We start from the raw sequence: 23998 nt of genomic DNA, 5'->3' as shown, positions 1-23998 counted from the left end.
CTCTGCCTTCCAAGTGCTGGAATTATAATGGTATTCGTTACCACCACTTGGCCTTGGTTCTACAGTTTTATAACCTGGATCTGAGTCTTGCTTCACCAACTTATTGAAGGTGTGTGTATGAGAAAAGAACCACACTTTTGATTCTCAAATTCACTTCTTTATAAAATAGGGGTAAAATACCTACTGAGGTCACTGCCAGGAGTGAAGAAATATTTAGACTACCAATAGAAACAAGACAGTAAATACAACTTACTTTACATAAAATTTAGTTATGTCAACAGCTTCCTTCCAATACTAAAAATCAAAATTTCAATTTTTTGTTTCTTTCTTAATTTAACTTTATTAACATTTTTTATTTATTTTACATATTGATCAGGTTCCCCTCCCTCCTCTCCTCAGCCTCCTATGGGCTTGAACAAAGCATGGCACATCAAGGTGAGGCAGGACCAAGCTCCTCCCCTTCAATGTCTTATAGTAGAAGACAGAACAAATTATAGAAAATCCATCCAATGCAGCAATCTGCATTAAAAATTGCTATTTTCACTAGACCTCCCTTATCCACACATTCACTTTTCAAAGTTCAGTTGCCTGTGGCTGCAGTGATATTTTATTTGTGCTCTAACAAATAAAGCTTGCCTGAAGATCAGAGGGTGGAGCTAGCCACTAGTTAAACCACAGGTCCAGGCACTGGTGGCACACACCTTTGATCTCAGCACTTGGGATCTCATGACTTTAATCACAGCACTAAGGAGGTGGAGACAGGAAGTGATATGCCTGGGCAGACAGAGAAGTAACAGGCAGGAGGAGACAGGAGCTCTTCCTTTCGGTCTGAGGGTTTCATAGAGGTAAGAAAGAACTTTAGTGGCTGGCTGCTTTACGTCTCTCATCATTCAGCTTTCACTGCCTAAAATATCTGACTGTGGGATTTTATTATTAAGACCAATCAGATTAGTGCTATATGTGACCAATTTAGTCATATTGACTTCTTTCTTGCTACCCCAGCTTTCCTGGATCTCCCTTAAGTCCCAAATTCATGCCCTCTTGTTTGTCTTTTTTTTTTTTTTTTTATCTTTCTTCTTCTTTTTTTAAAGTAACTCCAATTAGTACTCCCTATATGTGCATGAGTGTAGGGGCATCCACTGGAGCATGGGCAACCTACCAGTGGCCACACTTTCAAAGAACACTTACTCTCAGAGTTGGAGAGATGGTTCAACAATTAGGAGCACTGGCTAATCTTCTAAAGGACTCAAATTCAATCCCCAACAAACATGGCAGTTCACAACTATTTGTAATTCCATCCCCAGGGGATTCAATGGTGCATCCATGGACACCAAACACACAGATGTACATGCAGTTAAAATACCCATAAATTTTAAACAAAAGCAGAAAAGTTATTCTCATTCCCCCAGCAACCATCAAGTGGACACCAAGCACACAGATGTACATGCAGTTAAAACATCCATAAATACTAAACAAAAACAGAAAGTTACTCTCATTCTGCCAATAGATCTTCAATTAGACATGGGACCTTGTCAGCACCTCCCCCATCAATTTAGAATTTTTAACCTGCATGACACTTGTGATGGGGACTTGCACTATCCTGTTCCATCCTGCCTAGAACATGAATCATCCCTTTGTTCAGAATATATATGCACCATTTGCTATCTGCCCATTACTCACTCAGCAGCAACAGCAGTGCCTGTGTTTGAGAAGCCCTCACCATGCTTAACAATGGCTCCAACATATCAGAGTAGTGATGTTGGCTATTGTTATCCTGCTTTGTCATATTTCATTATTAGGTACTGTTGCTAATGTCTTACCATGCCTTATGAATAATTTAAATTTTATTATAAACATACACACACGAAAAAGCATAGTATATTTATGATTATTTGAAAAACCAGGGGAAGGGTCAGAGAGATGCTCAGCAGTTAAGAGCACATACTTTTCTTGCAGAGACCTTAGCAATTACATCAGGCAAGCCTGTAACTCCAGCTCCAAAGGTCCAAAGCTTCTGACCTTTGTGGGCACTTGTACTCATATGCACATACCCAAACAAGACAAACATACACATATTAAAGATAAACACGAGTATCCAGTGCTCTTACCCTTAGTCATCTCTCCAGTCCCTAATTCTACTTTCAATTATTTGTTCTTCCACTGTTATCTTAATAAATATTCATATAAAAAGGCATAGGGTTGATCAAAGCTGCATCACTGGTAATATAGAAAACAAGCAATAACTTGTTTTATTGCCCTATATTTATAGTTTCTAGAATAGCCTGTAATTACTTAAAGACAGTAGAAAGTTATATAAATTAACATAGATGAGTAGTAAAAAAGCTTGTGTTGTATAGAAATTACACACACACACACACACACACACACACACACACACACACACACACACGACTAGGAGTGGTACCACACGCCTTTAATCCCAGCATTTGGGAGGCAGAGGCAGGTAACTGATCTTTATGAGTTCAATGAGTTCAGCCTGGTTTACATAGTGAGACCTGTCTCAAAGAAAACCAAATTAATAAGTAAATATAACTTTTTAAAGATTATTCTGGGTTGGATCAGGCTTATGACACTGAAGTAGTTAGGAGGTGATCCAAGTTCAATGTATGTTTTGAAATTAGAGTCAACAGAGTTTATAGAACACAGTAAGTTAAAAAAAAAAAGGTTCACATTTCTCTGAAGTTTGTGAGTCTAAGTAAGTTTGAGTGAAATTTCCATTTATTAGATAAGCAAGACTGTAGCAATAAGAAGGTCTGAAAAAGTACACCAAGATTTTATTGCAGATCATGTTAAATGTGAGGTGCTGTATTAGGTACAATAGCTAACAAGAGACAATAAATTAAAGGGTCTTGTCAGACACAGAAATTTAGAAGTCACCCACACATTGTTAAACAATAAGATCAACAAAGGAGTAAGCTTTGGTTGTGAAGATGAATGCACGAGGACTGAACCCTGGCACTCCATTGCTCAGGAAGCTGGGAGACAGAAAGGGAATGACTGGTGAGGTGAGAGGGGAAAGAGTCAAGTACATAGGACAGTGGATCATCTCTTCTTGTCACTGTAGACAGGGGAAAAAAATCACCATCTAGACCAAAACCTAAACAATTGAGATGAAGAACTGACCACTGGATTCAGTAACAAGAAAAGTATTGGGATTGTGCAGTCAAAAACTTAACTGGAAAGAGCCAAAGTGAAGAGTGGGAAAAAAATATACTCAACTCACTTTTGCAGAGGATGGGGTTACAAGGTCTCAAGAAGCTCAGAGTGGCTTTTAACTTGCCATGTGGACAATGATGATCTTGAATTTCTGATCCTCCTGCCTCAATTCCCGAGTGCTATAATTATAGGCATGTTCCACCACACCCAGTTTATGCAGCTCGGGGAATGGAATCAAAGCCTTATGCATGTTTGGCAACCATTATACCAACTCAGCTATGTCCCCTCCATCCCCAAGCTATACTCCACCCCTCTTATCCTCAACCATAAACTCAGATGTTGAAACTTTTTACAGTAAAGAATGGTGGATTTACAGTAAAAGAATATGGATTTAAAAACTTTTATAAAGACCTTGCAACCAGTTTTGCATGCACCTAACAGATATGGTAAACAAAAAAATAAGGAAGACTGCCAAAGTCATGTCCTTAGAGCTGTGTATGCATGGGATCCAGCATGCAAAGATGGGGACAGGGAGGCAGTCATGGCATTAATTTACCAATTTTGTAGTAACACTGAAAGTTACTTAAGTTAGATAGGAAGAAGGGGAAAGGGGAAGAGAAGTAGGACAAAGCTTCTTACACAATTTTTTGTGAAAGTACAACTAAGTACTTTCTAAAACAATAAATTATCCAACATCCATAAAAAAACCTATTTTTTCAGATGTTATACTATTTTGTTTTCAAGAAAAGAGTTACAATTATGTTCTTTTTCACTGGTGAGTGGCTAATTTGTATTAGTGCTAAGGAATTGACTCACCATACTATTGTTGAGATTCTTGTCAACCTTGCAGAATGTGTGTGGTGGACTTTCTCCTTTACTGGGTATAATAATGCATATGTCTGTGACAGCCAGAGTGTTCTGAGTCATGTTTTCAGAGGCTCTTCGGTAAGTGATGTAGATTCTTTGTGATGAGGTACTGCCACTAATATTGGCAGGTCGTCCATAGGGGGTACTCTGAATAATCTCACAGCCCTGTTTTAATCTTTCTTTCCAGTCATATAATACCCTAAAACATAAAATTTTAAAAAGTAAGCACACAAAGTTCCCTCAAACCTGAAAGATAACACACTCGAGTATCATGAATGCATTCTAAAACGTACCACTGTGTAAATTGTGTGTGTTGGTACACACTAATGATTCCAGTGCTCAGGAAAAGGAGGCTGGAGGATCAGAAATTCAATATCATCCTTGGCTACATAACAAGTTCAAAGCCATAGCTACCTGGGAGTCTGTCATAATCTCCATCTTCTGCAAAAAAGAGCTGGGTATATTCTGTCCCCAGAATATACTTTGACTCTTTCCAGTTAAGTTTTTTGTAGTTGTTTAGATTTGATTTTTGGGTTTTCAAAACAAGGTTTCTCTGTGTAGCCCTGGGTGTCCTAGAACTGCTCTGTAGACCAGGCTGGCCTCAAACTCTGAGATCCCACCTGCCTCTGCCTCTGTTTCCCAAGTGCTGTGATAAAAGGTATGTGTCACCACTTCCCAGATTCCAGTTAAGTTTTTTTCTTATCTACACCCTACAACTTATTTAAAGACTAAATTGTACAACCTTATACTAAAGAACAACTGTTTCCCTATTAAAACCTAAGTAAAGCTTTGTGCTTATTAATATAACAGAGTGGCAATAATTAAATACAAGGACACTTAATGTTCAGCATTCCATTTAGTTATTTATTAGTATATTTACTTACCTATGATCCATAAAAACAAGCACATTCTATGGGAAATGTAACTCTAATACTTTCAATAAAGGTTTCTAAACATAAAGGAGTTAAAAAACGTCTTAATTATTTAAAATGCTACTGCTAATTGTATTACCTTAGGCAGCGTTTAACCTCCCTGAACCTGACACTACTTACTTATAAATCAAAACATGGGCCAGTGGGTAAAGATACTGGTCACAAAACTTGACAGTCTGAGTTAGATCTTGCAACATACATGGTAGAACACAGCAGAAGGGTGGGGGTGGGAGAAGGAGGGAAGACAGACAAATTAAATAAATTTTAAAAATTTTTCCCTAGTTTCAAAGATACTACAATGAGAGGTATATCATAAAGAGTGGACAGGAAGAGAGAGCTGGCTCAGTGGTTAAGAGCACTTGACTGTTCCTCCAGAGGACATGAGTTCAATTCCCAGTACCCACTTGATGGCTCATACCTATCTACTCACTGCAGAGGATCTGATGCACTCCTCTGGCCTCCCTGGGCACTGGCACGCAGGTGGTACACAAATATACATGATGACAAAACATGTATACACATAAAATAAAATTTTTAAATGGAGAAAATATTTGTAAATCATATACCTAATGAAGGTCTGCATTAATAATTTGGAATGAACCCTATAGTTCATCAATAAACCCAAATAAGAAACAGGTAAAAGGGGCTGGAGAGATGGCTCAGTGGTTAAGAAATGAGTAAAAGAGCTAAACAGACATTTCTCAAATGATACTTGATAATAAACACATGGAAAGACATTCAATATCATCAGTAAACACAAGAATGTAAATTAAAATCACAATGAGATTCTATTTCATATTTAATAATACTAATATAATAAAATAGAAATATGAATTATCATACAGATTGTGAAAAAAATCAGAACCCCCACACCCTGTTGGTAGGAATGTGCAGTGTTTGTAAAACTGCTTTAGAAAATATTCTGGGAGTTCCTCCAAAGGTTAAATAGAGAATTATCATATGATTCAGCAATTCCACTCCTAAGTGTATACACAAAACAACAAAAACATGTCTACATAAATAATTGTACATGAATAATCATAAAAGCATTATTAATAATAGTCTCAAAGTATAAGCCACAAATATCCATCAAATGGTAACAAGATAAATCACAGTGTGGCTATATGTTGGAATATTATTTGGTCATATAAAAGTGTAAGATACCAGTACATACTATAACATGTATGACGCTTAAAAACATGTTAAGTGAAAAAGGCCAATCAACAAGGCATATCCAGTACAATTCTATTTACATAAAATATCCCAAATAGGCAACTCTATAGAGAAAGGAAAAAAGCTGTAGCTGCCTGAAGCTGAGGTTAAAGAAATTGGATAGTACACATTAATGAGGACAGGATTTCTTTCTGACATGATGGAAGTATACTAAAATATGTTGTGGTGATAGCTGTATGCCTCTGACTATACTGAATTATATGCTTCAAATGGCTAAGATCACACAGTACATAATTATATCTCAATGAGGTTGTTATAAATAGAAAAGAGCCCCCAAATCAAATATAGTAGGGCTGTAATTTACCCCAAGATCCTTATTTGATACATGGTTAAGCATCCATCTATAATTGTGTATGTGTACCTGGTACCCTCTGAAAATATACTTACTCTCCTTTGTATCAAACAGGAAGGTAAGCACTAGGACTCGCAGGACAAAGGGAGGATGACAGAGTGAATATAGAATTCTGGGTATGCAGTGCTTTATTTTTTAATTCCACCCCCTTTTAGTGGGTAGTAGGGACCCACTAAATAGAGAATAGGTTCATTATGTAGCCAAGCCTAGCATGAAACATAACAATCTCCCTGCCCCAGCCTGTCAAGTGCCAGGATTATAGGCATATGGACTATACCCAAGCAAATGTGTCTGGTTCTAAAGCTACCATACCACTATTAATGACCAAAACTAACAGTTAATTTTGAAATCTACAAAGCATATAATTTGGATTAATAACAGTAATTCATTAAAAAAAATACTTACCCCAAATCTGTAAGTGGAGGTTTATCCCTCCCTCTTTTATAGCAAAGGTAAATCTGGGGTCCCACAAGACTTCCATTATTGAGATCTGCTGACAATCCAGTTGGGGTAACGTCAATACAAGTGTAGTCCCGTGGCACCTCCTCCCCAAGGGATTTGATGATAACAGAAACATCTGTGATGGGTTCTTTTGGTTTAGCCACTTTGTGACAGGCATCATTGAAGTGAATTTCCTCTTCAAGAGGCTTGGAAATGTCAGTTAAGCCTGCTACAACAAAATAGTCAGCAACACGAGGCCCCTTGTCTTCAATCATCTTCCATTACCAAGTTTACATCTAAATGAAAAATAAAAGATCTTACTCTACAATCGGCCAAGTCAAAATACAAATCCATAAAGAATGTAAGTCCTGTTTGCACTAGCATTAGATATTTTACTCATATAAGTGAAAAACATGTCTTTTTTAAAAATTAGACAATCTTTAGCATTTTTATTATAACTAATGCAGGAATCCAAGTCTGGTATCATGGAAACCTAGATCACTGAAGTAGATAACAACAACAACAACAAAAACCCAGCCCTTTAAATATATAGATGAGCCTTTAAAGTATAATGGAAGTTCCCATCATAACAAAATGCTGAGGAGACTGAAAGCCAGAATTCAATCTATAAGTTAATGTTGGGTCAGATAATCTGCCATCTCCTCATTTCTTCTCAATAATCAAGGGGTTGTGCTTAGGCATTACAAGGACAGGGTCAGGGTATCGGAATCAAATTCAGACAAGGAACTGGAATGGTAACAGTTATATAAAGCCAAAGCCCCACATGACTAGACTCTTAGCTAAAGAGTGAATTTTAAAACCTCTCCATACTGGGCGAGGCTGTAGCTCAGTGGTAGAGCAAGTTTGAGGTCATAGGTTCAACCCCAAGCACTGAAACAAGACACTATTATCCAACAATGAAGTTGGCTTCAATGTCTCCCTGGCTTGTGCTGCAGTTAAGATTCTGGAGCTTGAACTTAAGCCATTTATTTTTAAGGTTCCAGGAAGCTCCAACTGAGAAACATATGAAAATATTATGAGATTAGTGATATCCCTGGGGGAGCAAATGCAAACCAGCTCTTGAGGCTACACCTTAAGGCCAGGTTTCCACAGAAAAGGCCCACCTAAAGATGAGCTCTTATTCAAAACCACAAAACATACAAGGAAAAATGCAGCACAAATGAGTCTCAGCAGATACAACAAACAAGAACTCAAATAAAAGAGCACAACACTCTTAAACTAAAAAGACAAATATAGTCATATGTCTACAAGCCTTTAAGAGTACAACCTCCTTTAGCTGACTGCAATCACTTAAATTTTCTTTTCTTCTTTAGGCTGATATGCCTTTAGCATTGTCATCACTTGTAAAACACTGTTACAGGGGGAAAAGTTCTATTTAAAACAACATGAGTCTCTTGTCAGTCTTGGTTATAATAAAAGAATAAAGGCAAACAAGAAAAAGACTCCAAGGACAAAATTAGGCATGCATATGCCATAATCCTGTTTTTTTCACAGTTACCATATATATTATAAGGGGTACACAAATGATGATAGCATATATTTCATATATATATGGAAAAGTTAATATTAAGATATCCACAAAAACTTTTTTTAGCTACTTAACAACTAGAAAAACTCTACAACATGCTCTAAAAACTATAAATAACCTTCCCTGAAGGAATTTGTGTCACACATCAAAGTAAAACCTAGACTGAGCTGAGGAGGTGGCTCAGTGAGTAAAGTACCTGCTGTGTAAGCATGAGGACCTGAATTTAGATCCCCAGCATCCATGTAAAAGCTGGTGGTGCTTAGGGGGAAGCTATAACAAGAGTAGATCCCTATGTAGATCCAGGTGAGCTCCAGGTTTAGTGAGAAACCCTTTGTCAAAACATGAGGTGGAGACTAATAGAGGAAGACCTTGGACATTGACCTCTAGCTTGCATGTCAGTACACACTTGTGAATGTATTCATGCTTACAGACACACAAACACACAGTCACACATAAAAGCTACACACACACACTCCTTCTATACTAAGATGTAAACTTCTCTTCCTGTTTGTTTTGGTTTTTTTTTTTTTTTTTTTTTGGTCGGTGAGAATTGATCCTAGGGCCCTTTATGTGCCAGGGAAGTGGTCTAGCATGAGCCTTTAGCCTCAGACAGTAAATTTCTTTACATTAACTTTTGGAAACTGGGGATCACAAAAAACATGCACTTTTAAGCCAAAGGTTCTCCAGATAATACCTGAAATGTTATTAATTTGAAGTAACAATACTACATCATTTATCAATAATTATTTGATAATTCTTTGTTCAAAACGTTATAGAAAACTTTAGGAACTTACTCATAAGATTAGAATGATTAGGATCTGGCAAGGTGGCTCAGGGGGTAGAAGCACTTAGTGCCAAGCCTGATTACCTCAATTCAATTCCTGGGATCCAAATGATGGAAGGAGAGAACTGACTCCCACAAATTGTCCTCTAGTATCCACTTACATGCCACAGCATGGGTGTACTACATATGTACAGATACACACAAATAAAATATAAAGAAGACAAAATGCTTATAGGCCTCTTTTATACAGTAGGGAGAAGAGCACCAGATGAAGGTGATCAAATATACTTTAAGAAATTCTTTAAAAATTAATAAAAATATTGTATTAAAATTTATTATGTCTGCTTAGATAGAATTTTACGTATTTTAAAAATGATTTAAGCATATGATAGCACCTTCAGAGGTTTTTCTTTCTTGTTTTTTCCCCTCTGAGACAGGGTCTCACTATATAGCTTTAACTGTCCTAGAACTTATTATGTAGAACAGGCTGGCCTTGAACTCACAGAGATCCACCTGCCTCTGTTTCCCAAGTGCTGAAATTAAAAGTTTGCACCACTATTCTCTGCCCAGAATGTTTTCATACAAGATATACTTGTACATCAGTAAATCCAAGACCAGGCTAAGTAGTCTAATATCCTAAAGTGCTAGGGATAGAAGCCAGAATCTTGCAAATAACAAGGCAAGCATTCTACTATTAAGATGGATACATTGCCCAGCCCCAGTATTTCACTTTAAGTGGAATCTCTTTCCCTTGAAAATAGGAAACAAGAAGGATGCATGTTCAAAACATAATTAAACTGGAAAACCATTATGAGTAAGTAGGCTCTTACCCATTCAGCAACTAATGGAGCCTTGTTTGTTTTTTCTCCCTTTCAATCTCTGACCAATCCAGATGCTTCTTATTTCTTATCTCACTCCATTAGGTCAAAGCAGTAGAGCATCTGTTACCAAGACTACCTCTAAAGACAAGAAAAGGTGAGAGTGAAAATCTGAAGGAATGTTATAAACATATATATCATTATATACATATATATCATATATATACTAATATATAACATAAATTATATGTATAGTGATATATATGTAAAATTCTGAACATCTAAGTTTTACAAAATTAGTAACTACCAGTGTCTGGTATAATGACAGACATTTGTGACCCCAGCTTATAGGGGACAGAGGATAGTGAATGAGTTTGAGATCTGTCTAGGCTACTAAAAAATGTATCAACTACTAGTGAAATTTCCAGGTATGATATGATAATCACACACCCAGACTTACATATGAAAATGATCAGAAACACAAGGGGCCAGCTGATTAAATATAAGAAAATTTCTGCTAGATTTGAACTCACAAACCTCTTGCTTCATCTTCTCAGGTGCAGGGATTTCAGACTGTGCATTACACTCCCTTCCAAGAGACATCTTAAAACATCTTTCAATAAATTATTTTGTATTTTTGGTTGTGAGCTTAGCCTTTAACAGCTGAGCCATCTCTCCAGCCCTCAATGAATTAATTTATATCACCTGTTACTTAAAATTATCATATAATGAGTATATCACAAATTCTTAAAGCTCTGAAAAACTGAATTTTCATTGTTTAACGCAGAAAAAAGCCATCTGGAACAATCACAATGAAAAACAAAAACTACTCACACATTACCAAAGTTTCTGTTGGAAAATAGCAGCTCCCAACATGGGAATTCTTCAGGACTCGTGATTGAGAAATACTATATTGAAAAGAATAAGAAATAAGATTAAACTAATTCTAATAACATATCCCCTTAACATATCTGTGGATACTTAAAGATATACTACTAATAATTTTTAGATAAGTAACGGCTTATCCAAAAAACACATTTTAGTCAAGAATAGATACAGATTTGAGAAGAAATCAATCCATGGGAGTAAGAGAGAAAGCAGAATAACAAACAGAGCCAAAGTACATGTGTGGGAAAGCAAGGGAAGAGAAATAACTTTAAATGCCTGTTCCTAGGGCACTTGTGTATATTGTGTCATACAGAAGACAAAAATACCTGTTTAAGATAATTTAAAAGTAGTTCAGAAAAGTTCATATACATGTTATAAATAAGACCAATGTTCAAAAGATTTTTCCTTTATTATAAATATTTACAACTATCTTAATGTAATTAGCATATCAATCATTAATAACAGATACAACAGGAGCAGGATAAAAGAACCAAAGTTGGGTAGGAATGTTGCTCAGTGGTAGACCACTGACCCAGTCTACACAAGGTTCAGTTTCTAGTCCTACAGAAAAACAAACAAACAAACAAAAAACCCAAACCTCTGGTACAAACAACAAGCCATGCTGTTTATGACAGCATGCCACTGTCATACTTCCTTTAAATTGAGTTAGTTAGTGGGCTGTAGTTATGAATGAAGAAAAGGTGGTCTTGCTGATAAAGTTTTAGAATACACTAACACTGACTACATGGTTGCTGAGGGTAGTTTCTTAGCACTGGAAACACACATGAAAAGTGTTTTTAATCATTTGGGGGTCTAGCACCTCCCTCTTGACCCCAGTATCATGGGATGGTCCTCCTATACCCATCCTCTTAAGTCTTTTTTAATTAATAAAGACTAAAGACTAACAACCCTTTTGACTTTCCTCTGTCTACTAGGCCAGAGGGGTTGTGGCAGTGTGATTTCTCAGTGACTTCCTACACTGTTCCTTCCTCATCCTATGAATAAGTCTTTATCACTTAACCTCGGGGGTGGGGGTGGGGGGTGGGGGTGAGGGGTGAGGGGGAGAAGAACAGTTTCACTGGTTCATCAAATAAGGAAGGAAAACAAGCTAAAATGCAAATTTATATGTCCATCAAGAAGGGGAAAATTGTATCTTTAACCAATCTGGGCCATTGTCTAATGACAGAAACAGCAGAAGAAACAGATAAGAACAAGATTCAAATGACTCTTGGCAGGCAGAGGCAAGAGGATCTCTAAGTCCAACTTGGACTGTAGAATGAATTCAAAGCCAACTAAGGTTAGCTAGCTCTTTTCTCAAAATAAAATAAAAAATCATCTCTTAGTTGGTCAAGTCTACCAGTCTACCAATCTCTGCAGGAAGTGGGAGAGAATGAAATAAAGGACCTAAAGTGTTTTTTTCTTAGAAGGAAAGGTAAAAAGAACTAATCAGAAACAATGTAAGTGCATAATTTTGTGGCCTTTTGATTTTTATTGTTTGATTTTTTTTTAAAGACAATTTTCTACTATAGAGCTCAAGAGAGCCTTAAGTTTGAAATCCTTCTGCCTCAGTCTCCTAGTGCCTGGCATTACAGGTGCCACCATGCTTGCCACTGTTTTTACCTTTTGGACTACTAAAAGTGATCAAGATAAATGTATGTGGTTTTACATAGGATAGTACTCTACTTGAGGCTCACTGAACAGCTTCAAGCAACAAGTATGGAATGATATTGAAATACTTCTAACTCTTATTGTTCATGGGTAGCAAAGTTAACATAAATACTGACTTGGTCAAACTTTTAAAAAATCCAGTATATACAATTTGAGTTAAAATACTATATCTGTGATTTTTTTAAATACCGGATACGATATCAGCTTGTTTAGATATCATTATGAATGATGAGTGTGCCAAAACCAATTCAAAATAAATTTTCTTTTTAAAAAATTAATAATTTATTCTGTGTGTGTGTGTGTGTACATGCCACTGTGCATAAGTGGAGATCAAAGGACAACTCAAGGGAGTTGTCCATTTGTAATGGAGTCTCTCCATTACATGAGTTTCAGGGCTCACACTCTGGTTTTCAGGCTTGCTGTTACACTCTGAAGACATCTTACCAGACTCCCAAATTTATTTTCTGTCATTTGAATTCTTCAATATAGTAATAATCTGGTTTGACCATGACTTTATGTTCCACTAAATAATAATTGTATAATTAAAATAGCAGATATCAATTGTGCACTAGTGGCACATGCGTTTAATCCCAGCACTCAGGAGACAGAGACAGGTGGATCTCAGTGAGTTCAAAGCCAACATTATCTACAGAACTAGTTCCAGGACAGCCAGGGCTGTTACAGAGATCAACCTTGTCTGGAAAAACAGAAAAGAGAGAAAGAGAGCTGGAATTCCTTTCACTGAGTTTTTCCCATTAGCCTATCTTACACAACCATAACACAATGTCAGAATTCGGACATTGACACTGATAATAAGAACTTGTATTACCTAGGTTTGACTAATACTCATTTGTATATGTGTATATTTAAGTCTATGCAGACTTCATGCATACGTATCATGTACCTGTCATTAGTCAAGACACAATGTACTTTCAACACAAGGAGCACACATGTCATGGCACCCTCTCCTAACCACATACACTTTTCTTCAGACACCGCCTCCATCCCTACATACAGCTCATGAAAGTAAAAGATGCTTCCTAAACCAACAGTTCCTTACAAAAGATGTGCAGAAACAAACCAAAGTACAAGAACTTTGTACTTTGAAAGAACATGGCACATAGAATACTCTGTGGGTCACACTCAGTCAGTCAGGTTAGGGCCCATTCCTTTTGATCATCTAGCCATTCATAATGAAGACCAGCCTCCTCAGCTTTAAGATAAATATTCCCATTACAGAAAACTACAGACTGGAAACAGTCAACAAAAGATGCTACAGAACAGCTCCAGTGGGAACCAAGGTGTGAAAGAACTGCAGAAGTAATCTTCTGTTCCGGGGCAATTTAGCCCCTCGACTGGTAATTAGGTGAGAGAGGAAGTAACTAATATTGTCTTGGGAATATGGATCTGTTCTTGACAGAACAGGATCAGACTGAAAACACTAAGTTTTGATGTGGTCACTTGTCTCCAGACAGACTACAGACAACTCAAAGACTATGATTTCCATGTCTTCTACTATAGCAGAAACACATGGCAGGTGTTAGTAATGAGTGAGGTCAAAACAGTAGGGAACACAGGAAAGTGGAAACGTCACAGAATCATGAGATTTTAGAGTGAGGAGAGTCCATGGAGATTTTGTTTCAATTACTCTTTTTGTAATTAAAGAAATTTCATAATTACAGTATAGCAGCCTGCCTATAACCAAATAAATCAATTTATGATTTTTACTTTGGAGTTCTACTACACTATACTTCACATTCAAGGATGGAAGAGAAGAGGGTCCCTGAGGAAACTACTGCTTGTTAGTGAAGCTAGGCTTCAATAGTTAGTATATAAATGTTCAAGTTAAACATGACCCTCCCCCCCAAAAAAAGGAATGATTTAAAAAAGTAAGACCAGAAGAATTAAAAGATATGGGAAGAATTTGAGAGAGAGAGAGAGAGACAGAGAGAGAAGGCCAGTGAGATAGATGGCTCACAAGCTTAATGACTTGAATTCCACTGCCAGGACCCACATGGTAGAAGTAGAGAACTGACTTTCACAAGTTGTCCTCTGACCTCCACTCTAGGCCATGGCATGTGTGCACACAAATAAAATAAATAAAACAAAAATGTAATAAAGGTTTTTAAAAGGAATTAGGAAGAGGAACGAGGTTGTATAAAAGGGTAAAATAAAGGGCTGGAACATAGCTCTGCAGGGAGCGAGCACTTGACAACACACACAGCACTGGGTTAGATGCCCAGCACAATCTCAAAAAATAATTAATTAAATCATTAAAAAGACAAAAAGAGGAAGTGGAGAGGTGAAACATGACTACAGTAGTATGAGGAAAAGGCATGTAGGGAATTTTTAATGCTACACATATTCTCTTACGATTACTGAAATTTACTATTGCCACCATGAAATCCAGATTACTTACAAATAATAAAAGTCAGCTGCCATTCTTACACTGAAAGTCCATTTGCAACCATCACCGACTGTGAAATCCAAGTATCCTGGTGACAGCATGAAAAGGAAGTCTAATTTAAATTTCCTTTCTTGCACAGTCTTCTTTTACTTAATTTCCCCCTTGCACACTACCCCTACATCTCTAACTTTTTTACTTCCTCTTTGGATTAGCATCTGCATTTGCTAACTGGGGGTTAACGTGAACTGTCATCAACAGTGGAATGATCTGTTTCTCTCAGATACTACAGTATCTGGTCATTCCTCTTTTTACAGCTGTAAACAAACCACATAGAAACATGATTCTGACTTAAACATAAATTTAAAATTTTATCATTTGATCAGTGTTGAACATTTTAATTTCTTATCAATTTGTTACCATCCATTTACAAAGGTTTTAAGAATTTAAAAAACCCTTTCCATCCCCCGCAAATTGTAACAAACATGATATAAGAAACAGACATTGAGAATTCCCTTTCCCTTCTAGATATTGATTGATGTAACTTAAAATTTTTATATGGCCTGTTAGATTATTAAAAACTAAAACAAACACTTCAAACAGAAACCCAATCACTAAGAGCTAAGCATCTTATACATGCCTGTGATAGCAGTGTATTGGGGAGCAGAGAGAGGCAGAAGAAAGCCATCCCTGGCTAAATAGGGAGTCTGAGAACAGCTCGTGGTGCAAAAGTCCCTTTCTCACACACCAAAAAGAACAAAAATGGCAGGGAAGTGGTGGCACATGCCTTTAATCCCAGCACTCGGGGGCAGAGGCAGGTGGAACTCTGAGTTTGAGGCCAGCCTGATCTATAGAGCAAGTTCCAGGACAGCCAGGACTATTACACAGAGAAACCCTGTCTTGAAAAAACAAAGAGCAAAACAAAATCCTGAATTCCATCTCTAGGGTAAAGAAGGAAACTCCCATAAGCTTCCTCTGACCACTACAGATGCACTGTGTTATATGCACAAATAATGTTAAGAAGAAACAAAAGGGGGCTAGATAGATGGATCCATGGTTAAGAACGCTGGCTGTACCAGGTGGTGGTGGGTTATGCCTTTAATTCCAGCACTCAGGAGGCAGAAGCAGGCACATTTCTCTGATTTCTAGGCCAGCCTAATCTTCAAGGTGAGTTTCAAACCAGCCACCTATATAGTGAGACTTTGTCTCAAGAAAAGAGAGAAAGGGAGAAAGAAAAAAATGAAGGGAAAAAGACAGAGAAAGAAATTTTAAAGAAGTTGTAGGCATTTTTTCTAATTTATAAAGAAAAAAATTTTCACTAAAATTTTAAACTACTGATCTAAAGATTATAGCATATTTCTTTTACAAGATTCACAGAAACTCCTTTATATTCAGAATTTAAAGGGAAGGACCTTTAAGATCTTTTGGTTTGATCTCACCATTTGTCCAGAGAAAATTAAATTCCAGCAAGGCTAATTTGACATGTGCACAGTAGCACAAACCATCAGTAGCAGAGCAGGGCCTGAAGTTCCTTTTTCCCAGCTCTCTTGACACTGAAGTCTACTCAGATCAGCTTAGTAAGGACACAGACAAACAAAACCCTGCATTTTTTATTTCTTTACTTAGTGTGTGTATATAAGTATGTATATATGGGAGCGTGCTCATGCCACCTCACTCATGTGGAAGTCTAAGAACAACTAGTAGGAGTCAGTTCTTTCCTTTCACTGTGTGGGGCCTGGAGATTGACTCAGGCCAGCAAACTTGGAAGCAGGCACCTTTACCTGCTGAGCCACTCTGTCAGCCCAAAGGTAATTCTTCCTAAACATTCTCATGACCAGCTCAGCCTTAATCAAAGTATATCTGCTGGGCAATGGTGGTGCATGCCTGTAATCCCAGCAATTGGAAGGCAGAGACAGAGTTCAAGGCCAGCCTGATCTATTGAGCTAGTTACAAGACAGTTTCCAAAGCTACAGAGAAAAACTTGTCTTGAACCATGTGCCCCAAAACAAGACAACAAAGTATATCTATGAAACTAATAACAAGACTAACATAAGACAAATACCAGCTACTCTAATAAAGTAGTCTCAAATTTGTATTACCAGTCATGACTTTGCACTAAGATCCAAAATGACCACTTCTTGATTCTTACCTTTGTATCTGTTTTGAAATCCTTCACTTTAAGTCCAAGCCCACTTCCCTGTCAGCATGTACACTTGTACTCTTACAGTCTCTAGACTCCCTATAGGAGCCCTTATCTGTTGGGAGGTGTGGTTGGGGGTAGGCTGGGGGAAGGTCAGGGGGACATGGGAGAAGGGGAGGGAGAACTTTGGTTGAAATATAAAATGAAATTTAAAATATAATAAAAGTATATACATTAAACTTGGAATATTTATGATACAGTCTCTCCTTCCTTAACTTTCTTTTTCACTTTAGTATTTTTACTCTCCAGCAGAGAGAGAGAGAGAGAGAGTGGAGAGAGAGAGAGAGAGAGAGAGAGAGAGAGAGAGAGAGAGAGAGAGAGAGAGAGAGTGTAATTTTTGAGGCAGGGTCTTGTCCTGGAACTTGCTATGTACACAAAGTTGGACCTTAACTCACAGACAGCTGCCTGCCTTTATCTCCTAAAAGCTGGGATTAATGGTGCATACCGCTATTCTCAGCTATTATCCAGCATATTACATATTTTATTTGCTTATTTTTTCATTCTTTACACAAGATTGTCAAAGTTTTTTGAGGTTTGGGAGTTTTCTGCTGTATACCATTGGCAACAGTGCCTGATGAACAGCATCCAATATTTGTTGAATGGATAAATAAACAAACCATGATAGCTGTAATTAAAGGGGTAATTTTAAAATGTGGCAAATCATGAATATCATGTAGCAAGCAAAACTATGAAATAGAAATGTAATGAAAATTTAGTGTTGAATAAGGACAGTTAAAAACCAGAAGAGAATCCAAAGCAAAACAGCACTGATATGAATTAAAATATCCAAAGATATTTTAGTGATATTATGGCCATGTTAGGATGGATACTTGAGAGAGAAAGCTAATGGAGATGCAGGGAACAAAGAAATTTAAAATTAAATCAGAGCCCCCAACAGGTCCATGATAGAAACATAATATGAAAGGAGAACCATGATTAAACCCATCCCTACAGTTGAGCACTCTCACCCACTTCCATCCTAAGAGATACTAGATTTAACAAGCATCCAAACACAATGAACTTGAGCAGAGTCATTTCAATAAGTGTTATTGTGAGGGAAGTCCAACTGGGATGAGATGAAGACAATGGGAAGTAAGTAAGCACAGTCATCTTAGGAGGCGTTCTAACGGGAAAGGGGGAGGGGAATGGAGTGGAAACTGGTTCCTGACACAGAGCCCTCTTTCCAGCCCCTCGGGTTTCCTTTTATAGTCATCATCTCTCTGTCCTTCATTCCCATTTTACACTCTCCTGAGAAAGTGTGAAAGGACAGAATCCAAAGCAAAGGGTCTGATCTTAGAGGCCAAGTTCTATCTCATGATAAAAATGTGTTATCCACAATAAAATATATAACAACCTTTTTTGTATATGTACATTTTTAAAGATAAATGATGTGGGCTCTTAACCTTTTCAGAGTCATGAACAGCTCTAGAAGATCTAATAAATGCTAGAAATTTCATTCTAAAATACACAAAAATGTATATTTTAAAATACACATTAAACCCAACACAGAACTTGAGGTTCACTTAGCCTTGTTCCCCAATTTAGTCCATGTGCAGGCCTGTTTTGTTTTTATTATTTTGATTTTTTTGTATGTATAAGAGTGTTTTGATTTATGTATGTACACGAAACATGTGTAAGCCGGGTGCTACAGAAGTGTCAGAAGAGGACATCCTCAAACGGGCATGAGGGATGCTTGTAAGCTATCACGTCAATGCTTGGAACCAAACAACAGTCCTCTGCAAGAGCAACAAGTGTTTTTAAGTCCTGAGCCATCTCTCCAGCCCCATTTTCATTCTTTTTAATTAAAGGTAACAAACATAAAGAAATTATAACTGCAAGAATCCTCATTATCCATTATAAATATCTTCAGTGTAAAAAACACAGTACTGCCAGAAACAGAAAGCCCCTCCAGTTTTTCTGGAGAACCACCATTTGGAATTCTAATACTGGATTTCTTTCATTGTGAACATTATAAAAAAGGAACATGAAAGGATTGACACAATCTACACTGGGGTGGTATGGGTCTGGCTTGCTTTTTTACCTTACATTGTTCTTGAGAATCAGCCACAGCTGTTCTGTGTAGCAGTAGGTTGTTTGTTTTCACATCTGTATGTTTTTCATCTTAATGACAATTTTTTTAAAAAAAAATTCTTGTTAGTGGACAACTGGTTTGTTTCCAGTGTGATTACAAAGTTGGATAGAAATCACTGTCTATGTCCTTTGACACATAAATGCATACTTAAACAGAAGAATGAGATCACTAGCATAGGGGTATATGCATGTTCAACTTTGATAATACCAGTTTTCCAAAGTGGGTATAGTAAAACCTTATATTTGACAGATGAGGCAGTTTAGAAATGGATAAAAACTAATTTTCTAATATAGCAGTTGTATGTTCTAGAATCATCTGAGCAGAATTCAAATCCCAGTTCACCCAGTATTGGACTGCCAGGCAAACCAAAGCTTCTGCTCACACACTACATAAGGGGGCAAGTAAGGGACCTTAGATAATTAGATACCCAGAAATGTGGGGCTGGCTTTGCTTGTTCTTTGCTTACTTTATGGCTTTGCACTGATTTGGGTTTCAGTAATAACAGTGACCACTTGAATGCTTGATGGTGAAAGGCTTAGAGATCCAGTGTCATGGCTCTGGCTTGAACTCACTGATCAGATGACTGCTAAAATGGACAGGTGCCAGTTTTACTTCTCACTGTCCATACCTGAGCTAGCCCTTTCCTCTACTTAGAGAACCTGACAAGTGTGTCTGGAAAGAAAGTGGGCTCTAGAACCAATCATAGAAACTTAACCAATCACAAGGCCAGATACTTGTTTGGCATACTTTGGGAACAAGCACACTGGCTGGTCAATTAAATGCATTCATACAGAACTTAAATATAGAGCCAGCACTGCAAGAACAGGTTAGAAACCATTCTTAGGATTCTTTGGGTCATATATGCATATGAGTTGGCAGTATTTCCCCCACAAGAAGGAGACCCTATCTCAAAAAGCAAGCAAACAAACAAACAAGCATAGCACATATAAATATAACTCACACTGAGATCAACAATAAATAGGACCTCCTGAAATTGAAAAGCTTCTGTACAGCAAAGGACAAGACAAAACGGCAGCCCACAGAATGGGAAAAGATATTCACCAACCCCACATCTGACAGAGGGCTGATTTCCACAATATACAAAAAACTCAAGAAGCTGGTTACCAAAACACCAAATAATCCAATTAAAAAGTGGGGTACAGAACTGAACAGAGGAATCTAAAATGGCTGAAAGTGCTCAACATCCTTAGCCATCAGGGAAATGCAAATCAAAACTACTCTGAGATACCATCTTACTCCTATCAGAATGGCTAAAATAAAAAATAGCAAAGACAGTTTATGCTGGAGAGGATGTGGAGAAAGAGGTACACGCCTCCATTGCTGGTGGGAGTACAGACTCATACACCCACTTTGAAAATCAGTATGGTGGTTCATCAGGAAAATGGGAATCAGTCTACCACAAGATCCAGCAATTCCCCTCTTAGGCATATACCCAAAAGATGCACATTCATACAACAAGGAAATCTGTTCAACTATGTTCATAGCAGCACTATTTGTAATAGCCAGAACCTAGAAGCAACCTAGATGCCCCTCAACTGAAAAATGGATAGAGAAAATGTGGTACATTTGCACAATGGAGTACTACTCAGTGGAAAAAAACTATGTAATCTTGAAATTCACAGGCAAATGGATGGAGCTAGAAGAAACCATTCTGAGTGAGGTAACGCAGTCATAAAAAGATAAATGTGGCATGTACTCACTCATATATGTTTTTTAGACATAGAGCAAATGATTACCAGCCTACAAATCCACACCTCCAGAGAAGCTGGGAAACAAGGAGGACCCTAAGAGTACCATACATGGTCCCCCAGAGAAGAGGAAAAGGACAAGATCTCCTGAGCAAATTGGGAGCATGGGGGGAGAGGAGAGGGAGTTAGGAGAAAGAGAAGGGAAGAAGAGGAGGAGAGAGGAGGGCATGAGGGAACAAGAAAATTGAGTCAGGGAAAGAAACAGAGGAAAGCAAGAAAAGAGATACCATAATAGAGGGAGCCATTATAGGTTTAAAGAGAAATCTGGCACTAGGTAAATGTCCAGAGATCTACAAGGATGACCCCAACTAACAATCGGAGCAATAGTGGAGAGGCTACCTTAAATGCCCTTCCCCAATAATGAGACTAATGACTACCTTATATGATATCCTAGAGCCTTCATCCAGTAGCTGATGGAAGCAGAAGCTGACACCCACAGCTAAACAGAGCCAAACTCCTGGAATCCAGTTGCAGAGAGGGAGCAGTGATTGGGAGCCCATTCCACATAGAGGGATACTCTCTCAGCCTAGACACATGGGGGGAGGGCCTAGGCCCTGCTCAAATGACTTTGAAGATTCCTCCATGGAAATCCTCTCAGTATATATTATCTTCAGAAGGTATATATCATTACATTAGGTATACATCACTTTCACCATTACTTGTTCCCACCTTCCTCAACATTTACTTTGATATGAACTATGCTCTCTATAAATTTTATGAGTTCTCCCATTTTCAGTCTACCTCCTAGTCTATAAAAGTCTATGGGTGAACAGGAAACGTAATTGTAAAAGGAAATGAACAAACCAATCAACCAACTACTAGAAAATTCTGAGTAAAGACTCTAAAAGGAAGCTATCGGTGACATCTTATTCTCAAAGATGGCATAAAGCTAGAGAACTAATAGTCTGAGTATTCTAAAATCTACAACTGTCTTTTCAAAAGGGCCCTAATTACTGACATGAGAAGGACAGGCTTGAAAACAAGTTTTAATTTCAGTTCCATTAAATTAAATGGTGTAAAACTTCACTTGAGTTTTATTGTATAGAATTCCCTTTACATAACTCCAGGTACTTCTGCAAATTCAAATTCAGCTCCTCCCACCAGTACACTCACATCAAATGGTCAGCTCCAGGGAATGAGTCTTGCTCTGTGCTTTCCCTAAGAAAGACTGCCATTTTCTAGTCTTGGGCTTCAAAATATACTATATACACGTTATATGATTATTACACTAATACTGTGAGAAGATGTTTGAACATCCACTCTTCTCCACAGGAGTGTGAATTCTCTGAGAGTAAAAAAAATAATACTGTTCTACCTTGTTTTAGCAAGTCTTTGGCATTACATAGGCAGTAAGTAAACTCTTGCTAAATAAGGAATATCATACCTGAAAGATAGCTCAATGGTAGAGTACCTGCCTAGAATGTTTTTGATTCACTCCTTAGCACTGGAGTTTAAAAAAAAAGTCATTATTAAAGCCAGACCAGACACAGAGGGACACCACTAAGGGGGAGTCTAATCTGGAGACTAGCCTGGGTTACATAATAAGTCTAAGGACAGCCTGAGCTACATAGTAAGACTAATAACTCTGAGATGCTTTTTAGAAGTTAATATATTAAAGATGGTATATGTTAATATATAGGTATTCATAGAATGAGTTAAATTACAAATTCTATACACAGAAGCTAAAAGTGTACTTCTACCTCCACTGGGAGAAATGTTCATGACTTTCATAATAATCACCTATGAATAGGGAATGAAAGAATTTTAAGGTTTTTTTTTGGTAATATATAAAGACACTGAGAGCTTTCTTTTAATTTCACTTAAAATTAATTTTATTCTTCATCATCTAGTATTCTTTTGTAACCACCAGCTTTTAGGATGTCTATTTGTTGGACAAACCTGTCTTTGGGAAGCTGTATGTCCTATCCTATTCCACAAACTAGGGCTGAGAGTTGTGTTCAGTGAAACCTTGGTTTGCCATAGCTGACTAGACCAGGCAGAAAATACTTGCCTCATACTAGATTTCCTCTTAGAGATCACAGAAGCATGAGACAATATATGAATTTAGAAGTCAGAAGACAGTCTGACAAAGAGACACAACAGGCTTTTAATCTCAGCACTGGTAGGCAGAGGCAGATGGATTAATATCAGCTGAAGGCCAATCTGGTCCCAGGCTAGCCAAGTTAGGGAGAACTTGTCTCAAAACAACAAAAGTCAAAAGACATATCTAGCCACACAAAATGGTGGAAGACAAAATGCAGAGAAAAAAATAAAGTGAACAAGTAGGGAGCATGGGAATCATGCTGGTCCAGAGTGCAAGACAGAGTGCCTGACTACTGGAGAGGGTCAAGCTCCTGGTCACAAGCTTTTTTGGAGGTTTGGCTGTTCAATCACTAGATGCCTTGCAATCCCAAGGATCCTTGTCATTAATTCCTATTTTGAGTGAGTTAGTTTGAATTTTGTTTCTACTGCCTACAAACAAAAGAAAACTGATCAAATAACAACCTCCAAAACCCTAAAACAAGTCATGGGCATGCTGTCTTACTCTTGTAATCCCAGAATTCATGAGGGAGAGGCAGGAAGATTATTCCAAATTTAAAACAGCCTGAACTATTAGGCAGTCTTCAGGACAGTCAGAGCTACATAGTAAAGACCTTGCCTCTTAAAAGGAGACAAGAAATATTAAAATAATAGTTAATCAGAAAAAGAAAGGAGTATTATTTTTCAAAATGTCTATGAAACTAGAAACTTCAACCATGCCTTAGCCTAAAAGAATGAAAAGTATTTATCAATGATAACAGGTTCAAACAACAGCCCATGGATC

At 37.5% G+C, this 23998-nt stretch overlaps 1 protein-coding gene across 1 annotated transcript in view; it reads right to left on the bottom strand.

The window, feature by feature from the left end:
• Positions 1–23998, bottom strand: part of Dennd4a (DENN domain containing 4A) — a 94861-nt gene that overhangs the window by 60785 nt on the left and 10078 nt on the right. Inside the window, exons 2-5 of the mRNA XM_051197774.1 lie at positions 10988–11061; positions 10166–10294; positions 6967–7298; positions 3994–4243 (exon numbers count right to left, since the gene is read on the bottom strand). Of these exons, the coding sequence (XP_051053731.1) occupies positions 3994–4243; positions 6967–7277 (561 nt within the window). The 5' untranslated portion in view covers positions 7278–7298; positions 10166–10294; positions 10988–11061. The remainder of the gene's footprint in view (positions 1–3993; positions 4244–6966; positions 7299–10165; positions 10295–10987; positions 11062–23998) is intronic.

The sequence above is a fragment of the Phodopus roborovskii genome, unplaced genomic scaffold (genome assembly GCF_943737965.1).
Source record: "Phodopus roborovskii unplaced genomic scaffold, PHOROB, whole genome shotgun sequence".
Classification (NCBI taxonomy): Eukaryota; Metazoa; Chordata; class Mammalia; order Rodentia; family Cricetidae; genus Phodopus; species Phodopus roborovskii.
Note: the sequence above shows the minus strand (reverse complement) of the source record. Positions and strands in the feature narration are given on the sequence as shown.